Here is a 10,038-nt window from a genome sequence, read left to right on the forward strand (position 1 = left end):
GAGCAGAAAACTACGTCTTTGTGTTACTTGCATTTATCTGACCCTCAAAGTGACTTATTAGAATCTAATATGTATGTATTACACATTTTCCTTTCTTTTTAGGATGACAACAAATATTAAATTAGAACGCATTTAACTGCATTTAAGTCATGATGGCAATCAAATATATACAATATATATTTCTTTGCTCAAAGTCACTTTTCAACTTACCATGGCAGGAGTCAAGGGTCAAAAGAGTGCTAATAGTGACAAAAGTACCATAACCGATACATTACAAGGATAACCATTCGGTGAGCTCTTTAACAACCTCTTTTAAGACATATAGTCTGTCACTCTGCTAACTGAGCTAATCTATTGAATGCTAACAAAAGACAATTAGATAAGACAAACTTAAATTCAAAAATGTTTCTTTATTTGGTTTTAGGCATGTTGGAATGTGATCTAGGAAGGAGAAAAGTTCAGAGTTAAGTCCAGACATTCAGGTAGAGCAGTGTGCAGTCACACAGAGACCAAGCTGTTTGGAAGGAATGAGAATACAGTTTTAATAAGTCATGTGCTCTATATGTAGCTATCAACAGAAACAACCTGCTTCAAAGAAGAGTGTAGCTATTGGACACCGAGTAACACTAAGATATTAACTGACAGCGAATATGTAATTTGTCATAGTAGTGTCGTCTTGTTATTACCGTCACAATTTGAAGATGTTCTTAGTTTAGCTCTCAGGCTAAATAAATAAATAAATACCATTAAAGGGTCAGTTCAAACTAATAAAAAAAACAACAACTTTTTCCCTCGTGGTCCTCGTGGTCATTGGGGTTGTTCAACCACAGTAGGAAGTACAACTGTTGTTGAGTTTTACAAGTATAACTTTTGAATATTTTAAAGTGAGCCTATGCGACTTCTGCTGAACACAGTGGTTATTACCGGACAAAATGCTCCAACATAGTGAAATAAGTCATAACAGGCCAATATAAGATTAGCAGCAAATGTGTAACGCATGAAGCCAATGTGTGTTTTATCCCTCATGAATGAATTTAGTAATTTGCAATGGTAAACAAGTTGCGGTTTCTTCTTTCAAAGTTGACATTGTGTCATTTTAGACAGACTAACCTCGGTAGATAAAACATAAGCTGTGAGGGTTTTTTTTTTTTTTTTTGTCATTTGCAAGAACTGACACCATTTTTGTGTGAATGTGAAATAAATGTGGTGTGAAAGCCTTCCAAGCCACAGCTTGGTCTCTGTTTTCCAGCTGCAGCGTGTGTCTTCAGTCGGTCCTTCACCTCCAAACCTTTTCATTTTGGGCAGGACCTCAGTCATAACAGGTTAAAGCTTTAGGTTTTCAGTTGGCTACAACACACCAGCGGAACACTTGGAGAACAGAGAAGCACTTATAATCATTAAAGCATTGGTTCTCCTTGATACTAGCAGCCAGTTTCTACTTTCCTACTTTTTTTTTTTTTCTTCTTTTGTGGTTCTTTCTCTTCTACTTGAGGGTCTTCAGGGCAGAACATGAGTTTGGCTTTCCAGCCGTAAATTTAGCGTCTCTGGAAAACTCACATCACTTGCTCAAAGGCCGTCACAAGGTAATCCTAACAATCATTTTCATATCATCCACATGTCAAAAAAAGCAAACATTTGAAATGATCATAATTAATGTCATCCCATCTAATAATAATAATAACAATAATAAACTTTTTTAAAAAAAAAAGCAAACATTTGCTTTGGCAACTTTTCCTGTGCACAGCAGGAAGAACAGAAGACTCAAATGAAGAGAGGCAGAGGAATGGATGGTTCCAAACAGAAGCAACAAAAGCGTTCCATTTTAAAAACTAGTTTAACCGCTACACACGTCGCACTACAAAAAACACATGACTTCTTGGGTCATCCATATCAAATACACTTTTTGGTATCGCATTGGTTTAACAGCTTTCAGTTGGGTCAGAAAGGAAATGTATGTTGTTCTACCGTTCTATGAGGAAACCTAAAACACTCGTCAGGGAAAAGGTGAACCTTGAGGGCTTGAAACGCTGAGGCAGCACATAATATATAATATATTCATTTCTTCAGGCAAGAGGCGAAGTTGGGAAACCTTTTTAAAGTCCATCTGAAATCACAATCAACTATCCCGCTTTGCAGTGAAAAATGTAATGTTTTAAAATGTCTTGATGTTATTAGTTATCGCTGGAAGGAAGGAGAAGTGTTGTCGATCAAAGTACACGCCTCCTTTTGTGCCGTGCTTGTTTAGTAGCCGTTAGTCGGTGTCAGTGATGTTACAATACAATGACAATGAAGTCATTTGAATGGATTTATAAAAAGTATTAATGCCAACCAACTGTTGTCCTGCCTAAAAATATAGAATAAAAATTTCTCCTTATAAGACAAACAATGTTAGAATTAAATTTCAGCTGGACTTTAAAAGAAAGTTGTGTTTCTGCTCAAAGCTGCTGCCGTCACGGTTCACCTATTAGCAGTCATTCACACACACACATACACACACACACACACACACACACACACACACACACACACACACACACACACATATATATCTATAATCACGCTCACAAGCATGTTGCTGTGCTTTGGTTATGAGGAAGTGTAAAGGTAAAGACTCTGAATGTTAAAAATGTAGAGGTATTTGGTTACATATTTCTTTAAGATAGCTAAATATTTGGCACGAATTCAACTACTTTAATTAAAAAAGAAAGCACGTATTGACATAGAAAGTCTTTCAAAATATCTGACATCTTCATTTGGTTACTCTTTAAAAGTTAAATGTAAGGATCAACAAAAATAAACAGCTCCATGTTGAAGGGTGCACCTGCAATGACCAAACGAAAAAAGAAAGAAACTGATAATAAAATCATGGGAATTTTTTTTGGCTCGGTTCAGTTAAAGCACTTTACACACAGGCGACCCCTTTCAAACAGGAACAATCCCCCACAAAAAAGTTTGAGGAAAACAAAAAGAAAACCATGAAAATGTTTACATCTTTGGGTGTCATTCAGCTCGGTTTTCTTACAAGAACTTTTTGGATAGGCTGACGGCTGAAACGCGAGCCTCGTCCGGGCGTCCAGGCAAGTATCACCTCAAAACTTCTTTCGCCACCAACTCAGCCATCGAGGTCCCAGAGTGGCCGCTTTAGAATCTGGAGCGTTAACCTGGCAGCATGGCCTCAAGCACTCTGTTTTGGCTTAACGTCGGTGTGCCATTAGGTTTGTGCGGATCAAACGAGCATCCTGTTTGTTTGATCTTATTCTCTTTGACGGACTTCATGGAAGAAAAATGGCTCATGAAGCGCTCACTGAAGTCCATCTTTTCTATGAGCTATATCCTCTGTCTTTGGAGACGGACACTTGTGGGTGTTTGAAAGTCATGGATAGCCACATAATGGAGGTCTCCTTGGTGTCTTCTGATGTCAGATCAGAAACAGAACAGGAGGTTGTTAAGGCTCTTGTTGATCTCTGGAACAGTAAGGCTTGATTCAGGCTCTGCCACGGTTTTGCTTTCCCTGGTTGTGGTCCCGGTGAGCACTCTCTGGACTGGCCTGGATGGTGACTGGCACAGTACACTGGCAGTGGTCGAGGGAAAGGGTTTCCCTATGTTTTGGTTGAGGTAGGCTAGCACAAGCAGCATAATCAGGCTACAATTGGCCTCAACTATGGCTCAGACATTCCTGTCAGACTGAGGTAGCTTTCTTTGGAGGTGTGCAGATTTCGGAGTAAAGCATGCCTGTCCTCTAAATGGCTCATACGGTGATAGACAATCATTTCATATCACCTTCATAAGGCGTTTGCAAAGGCCACTGTGTTTCTTCCCATTCTTATTGCAGAGGAACTGAAGGCAAAGTCAAGAGTTCTGTCACTATAAATGGCTTCATTTGTGGTTTTAAGACCATAGTGCACGTCTTCACAAGTCAGCTTACCAGCGGAGATCTGAGGAATATAATATTTTGGTTATGGAACAGACTCCCGCTGGAAAAGCAACGACCGTTTTGTGGCGTACACACACAAAGAAGACGACAGGACCTCATCTGGTGTGGCGATGCTCTCGTGAAGGCTTTTTCTACATGCACATGTGCATGCGCACAGGCAATAAAGGCAATACGCTTTGGTTTGAGGTAGGGTGAGGGATGGGGTGGGGTGGCAAAGGACCAGGATGTATCCTAGCTCTGTAAGCAGTCTGTCACAGCTTTATGGAGGCTACTGTCAGGTGTCTAGCAGCAGGTTTTGGGCAGACTAAACCTGTCAAAGGGCACAGAAGGGGCTCATTGATGGGAGGCTTGGAGTTTCCTAAGTGAGTAGCAGACTGCGGGGAGGACAGGGGATGTGGGTGTTGATAATGTTGACCGGTGTTAGCCAGTGTCCGTGCCAGGCAAACCTGACAAGTGCTGCTCAATGACAACCTGGTACTGCGCTGGACAGACCACCTGCTCACAGCAAGGACAGGACAGGAGGAGACAAGAGAGAAGAAAGACGAGGAATCAGATATCATTGAAATACGGCATTATTCATGACACACGCAAGCGGCGCACCAAAGTACCGCTGGAGTTAACCACGTCTGTTATTTACGTCTGTTATTTATTAAACAATTGTACCATTCATCTGTGAATGGTCTAGTTTCACTTACCATACAGCTCTATTATTCTCAGCTATTCCTATTCCTTTAACAATATCTTACTGAGATTTTCAGATTTTGCTTGAACCCTTATGCATCCCTAGTGACATTTTTGGCATTCTTATTTTTTATGTTTCAATCACTTTGGCTGTGACATACTTAATTCCCCCCCCCCCCCCCCCCCCCCCCCCCCCCCACCCCGAGTTTTGGAAGTTCAGCCGTAGCTCCTATAATGAGTCTCTAATAAACTGTGTAGCCAAAATACAGACACTCAGACCCTTAAGGACAAAAATGTCCCAAACCAATTAAAACCACAATTGTTTGGCCATTACAGTATGAAATCATGTGTTCTGTTATATCAGGCTGTAAATCTGAGCCCTGGCTTCTGAACTGTACTTATTGTAAGTCTCTTTGGATAAAAGCGCCTGCTAAATGACTGTAATGTAATGTACTTTTCACTATTTTCCGACAGGGTTGAGCCGTTTTCTCGTGTTCGCCCTGTGGGGCGAATGCATGCGATTTCCCTGGTTGCTGTATCAGGACTGCATCTTTCTATGCAATGTATCAAAATCAGTGTTTATGCTTATCATTGACACATATCATTCACTATACTATATATCAAAAACATTTAGTATACAGGAAGTCATTCTTTTTTTCTCTCATAAAAAATAGCAATGGCATTATGTAAACAAACTGGCATTTGAAGGGTTCATTTATATTGGGTAGTTGTGATCAGGACCGAAATTGATTAAAAGATTTAAATAAATATGAATTTAGAATTTTTTGGCAGTTTATTGATGCCCATTTGTGTCTTCCAGTGACATTAGAGCATAATGTTTAAATACAACACTTTGTTTCAAGTCGCTACACTAAAACAAATACATGAAAGTGTGATGAAAGTGAACTTAATAAATGAATAAAGCTGAAAAGCTGAAAAGTGAGTACCTGAGGTGCTGACTCCCCGCTGGGCCGGTTTGCTCCATCTTTAAGGACGCCGTTGTGTCCCGTGTTGTCTCTCGGTACGGACCAGCTGTCCTGAGTCCCTTTACTGCAAAACAGACTGCAAACAGATTCCAGCTATGAGAACACATTCTGCATAACTCTACATTTAGCATCGCTGAAGAACAATTCATGAAGGTGCGGAATTTTCAAAAAGCAATGAAGCGATGAAGACGCCTGGTCCAGGTTTGCATATGACAGTAAACGCGATACATAGCTCATTGGATAACAACTAAACAAGGATGATCGCTAGTGTGTAAATCCATGGTAAAAAAAAGGGATGAACTTACCTGCGACGGTATCCAAACATGAGGAAGAGAACACAGAAGATGATACAGGCGGTGCCTATATGGATGCCGATGACGATGCTGCCTAGAGAGGCCTCTCCGTCCCTGCACTGACACAGACTGTTCCCTCCTGGAACACAAACACAGCACTAATGAAGCACGTCCTTCCATCATGAGGGGACAAGCCTGAGATTCAGACAAACTTCACACACAGAAATGATCCATTTTTTGTCATATTGCTGATATTATAGTCTTAAGGCAAAGGTCAGACAATCCATACAATTCTACTTTGGAGACCCGGAATATTAGATTATGTTCTTCCAACAGAACTCTCACTCGCAGCTCGAGTGTTCTGACTTTTACGTCTCGTCTGATTCGCTCTCCCATTTTCTTTTGATATAGACTGTCCAATCGTGTATTATTAATTTGGAATATTAGACATTTGTTGACTCATCTCTTGTAGGCCTATGCATCTAATGATATATTAAGTAAAATAGAGATTGAGATATTCATTAAGGATGGTGAAGTCCATTAATATTAATAATGAAGGTGTTTAGGTTGTGAATTAGTGCGCATGTTTGCTCTCTTCCACAGCCTTCAGGTGTGGTCAGAGGACCCGGTCTGCGATCACACTCACCAGTGGCTTGGTCACTCACGCCGTCCTCTGCCAGCGACACCAATCTCTTGGAGCAGTCGCTCTCCCCGTTGCCGTTGTAGGCCACCAGCTTGACTTCATACACTGCACCGGGTTCTGAAACAGAGGGAATGATTCGTGTCTTAAACATGAGGCACGTCAGAGGAGCTACCTTACAAACCTACACAGTGGCCGTTGTATTGGTAATGCACATCCTAAAGATCAGTGAGAATATTGGATTAGCTGCTGACCATTATTAAATCATCTACTGTATTTCATTTGAATCTCACTTTGAATTAAGCAATGTGCCAATCCGACCAAAGACGGCGTCTGTTTTACACGTCACGTCTTCTGCTCCTGTGTTACGTCTAACCCTGCGGGTCCTGTGCTCTTGGCTTTCTGGATCCTACGAGCTCCTTATCTCGTGTCAAGAGAACCCTTTCAGGCCGCTGGTGATTGTAGCTCATGCTGTGAATGCAACTGGCTCAATCAGCGGCGCCACCCGTTCTGCAGTAAATGGTCATCGGCATCGATGCGCTGCCCGTTGCGACTGATCCGTGATGTGACGTGGAGCCATGGGGCCACGCTTCTAACTGCAATCACACCCAGCGCTGTTAGATGATGAACTCGAGAGGTAAGAGTCATGTGACACATGGAACATGATTGTGATTGACAGCACTTCTGTTGACTGATAATAGACAGACTCTGTAGGCTCCGGTCTGTCAATAACCTTCTAGTATTCAACAGGGAGGCATGTTCTCATGGTCATGACTTCTTTTCACTTCATTGAGTTCACTTTAAGAAATAAGATCAACTTGTGATGCACCATTATGCTAAAGTGCTCACACTTTATTTTCCATGTCTGTAGTTCCTAATGGTGTCCTCAGAAGTTGGAAAGATTGTTTTGGAAAAGCGATGTCTTTGCCACTAATTACTAATAACTGTTAAGTTTTGAGACAGTAAGCTGTGTTGCTCCGACTCAAACCAAAGCATTATATTATTCATTTATTGTTGAACACATAATTCCACCGTTAAATACATTTAGGGTAACACATTCTATGACGCCCATATCAATAATGCAATACAAACATACTTTTATATAGAGTATATTCTTACTTCAAGTACTGTATAATTATAGTTATAAGGACTCATGAATATTCATAATGATTTGTAACTATAATCATAACACATTATAAACACCAAATATCATAATAGTTCTTCATTGCTGGTCACCCATATGTAATACATTTAATATCTTTAACAATGCATTATAATGTAATTATAAGTTACTACGTTTTTTACTAACTAAGTCATTAGTAAAGTAAAAAGTATTTGTACAGCTTGTTGTGGATTATTCTTATAGATAGCATAGATTTAATATATTTCATATTTTTCACTTTACTTAAAGCAAACAATGACCACGTATGTCATGATGCTCATTATAATATGCTTTATAATGCATTAATCAATATTTATGAGTGCTTCTAATTGTGATTACACAGTGTTAAAAGGAGATTACAATGCATTACATATATGTGACCTTTAGGTAATAAATGTCCAATTGCAAAAGAAAACTCTACAGAGGAATATGACTGTTGATTATGCACACACTACACACACCACCCACACCAGGGTTAAGTGATTTGTTTTAAGTTGAAACAGGAGAAGGCACTGTGCAGCTGACGTCTCCTTTTCCAATTCAATCATTTTGTTTTGTAGGTCGGGAAGACAAGTGTGTTGTTATGGTTACAGGCATTGAGCCGGGAGGTGTCACTATCCTCTTAGCTCCTGAGGCACACACACACACACACACACACACACACACACACACACACACACACACAGACTCACCCAGCTTAGCGATGGTGTGGGCATTGATGTGAGAGGGCAGCTGGATGGGCCTCTGGAAGGCGGCCTGGGGGACCCTGCGGTAGGACAGCCTGAAGCCCTCAGCCTTGCCGGCCTTACTGGGGAGCTCCCAGAGCACCTGCACGGCGCTGGAGTTCACCACTTTGGTGAAGAAGGTGGGGGGGGTCGGCACTGGAGAGCGGAGACAGAAAGAGACGAGCTGATGTAGACGAGGTTTGGTTGAGCGCGGATCGAATAAAACTTATGAAGGAACCTATTGACGGATGGCATTTCTTATTTTACACCACAGCAATTTTAATTTACAATTTAGCGATGTTATTGCATAAATAGACTCATAAACTTGCACTAAATGTATTATTTATGTATGGAAGCTGCTGATTTGTCTTCATTTTATTGGCTCTCTGGTTACATAATGTGCTCTTTAAACATCAGATGGAACTCACAAATGATATAGTGTACACCACTTGGTTTGATTGAAAGATGTTTTTACACCTCTTAAGCACACATCTTTTCTTCATAAAAATGTAATGTATTGTAATGTTGTGTACGTTTTGTGCTGAGGGAAATTTGCATTGATGCACTGTGACTCATTTGACTGCCCCACAGCGTCATGTGACGCATGAGTCATCTGTGCAAACATGTACTGCGGAGCATCTCGGGATATTTCAGTTGTCTTGTATTTAGATTCTTTTGTTTTCAACGTGACCTCTCCAGCTTCTCTAATGTCTAATACTGGACTTTGGAATCTTATATTATTCTCACTGATCTTCTCTTCTCTCTCATCTTTTTGGATTATGACCAATATGATTCACCGTGGTGTAGAAGGGAATAACCAACGTGAATAAGGAAGCAGAGCAGGAATGAACCCCCCCCCCAATGGTTCCTCCGGTGTTTCATGCTCTTACCGCCCCCTAGTGTTGTAGTCACCACGGTGTGGGACTGCTGGCTGGCTCCCAGAGGAGAGTAAGCCTTCAGGTAGAGGGAGTAGGTGGTGGCTGGCTCCAGGTTGGTCACGTCATGCTGGAAGGTATCTTTACTGATGGCTTCCTGCAGCTCCACACTGTCAGGCTCTGAATCACACACACACAAACACACACAAACACACACAGGCATATAAATTTAGTCATTATTACGACTATTTGCATTTGAAGTACAGATGGTATCTTTCTAGTAGAGTCTTGCTGTGTGTGTGTGTGTGTGTGTGTGTGCAGACCTCCGATCTTGCGGATGTGCAGCACGTATCCGATGATGCTGTCGGTGACGGTGGCCGGCGGCTGGCTCCACGTGACCTGCAGGGCGTTGGTGGACAGCGCGCTGGCCGTGAGGCCCTGGGGGGCGGCGGGCAGGTCTTTACCCTGGGCCACGGCTAGACGGGCGCTGGCTTGGTTGGTGCCGGCGCTGTTCTCGGCGATGCACTGGTAGATGGCCTCGTCCTCTGAGCTGATACGGGTCAGAGCCAGAGTGCTGCACAGATAACAACACACAGCTGCATCAATGGCACCGCTCGTCACATCAGTACAGGGAGTGTATGGAAACACATTCGTTAGTACAACTAAACCTAATACTACTGCTGCAACTTCACCTGCTCTACTACTACTAATACTACTACCACTTGTACTACTGCCACTACTA

At 41.7% G+C, this 10,038-nt stretch overlaps 1 protein-coding gene across 1 annotated transcript in view; it reads right to left on the bottom strand.

Moving 5' to 3' along the window:
• Window positions 1-4,354: 4,354 nt before the first annotated feature.
• si:ch211-57n23.4 (immunoglobulin superfamily DCC subclass member 3) overlaps window positions 4,355-10,038 on the bottom strand; it is a 24,559-nt gene continuing 18,875 nt past the window's right edge. Inside the window, exons 8-14 of the mRNA XM_068710543.1 lie at window positions 9,620-9,870; window positions 9,312-9,476; window positions 8,389-8,577; window positions 6,541-6,654; window positions 5,907-6,033; window positions 5,563-5,677; window positions 4,355-4,429 (exon numbers count right to left, since the gene is read on the bottom strand). Coding sequence (XP_068566644.1) covers window positions 4,355-4,429; window positions 5,563-5,677; window positions 5,907-6,033; window positions 6,541-6,654; window positions 8,389-8,577; window positions 9,312-9,476; window positions 9,620-9,870 — 1,036 coding nt within the window. The remainder of the gene's footprint in view (window positions 4,430-5,562; window positions 5,678-5,906; window positions 6,034-6,540; window positions 6,655-8,388; window positions 8,578-9,311; window positions 9,477-9,619; window positions 9,871-10,038) is intronic.

This window comes from Cebidichthys violaceus, unplaced genomic scaffold, assembly GCF_023349555.1.
Source record: "Cebidichthys violaceus isolate CVI_PGR_0920_01 unplaced genomic scaffold, fCebVio1.0.p SCAF_16, whole genome shotgun sequence".
Lineage (NCBI taxonomy): Eukaryota > Metazoa > Chordata > Actinopteri > Perciformes > Stichaeidae > Cebidichthys > Cebidichthys violaceus.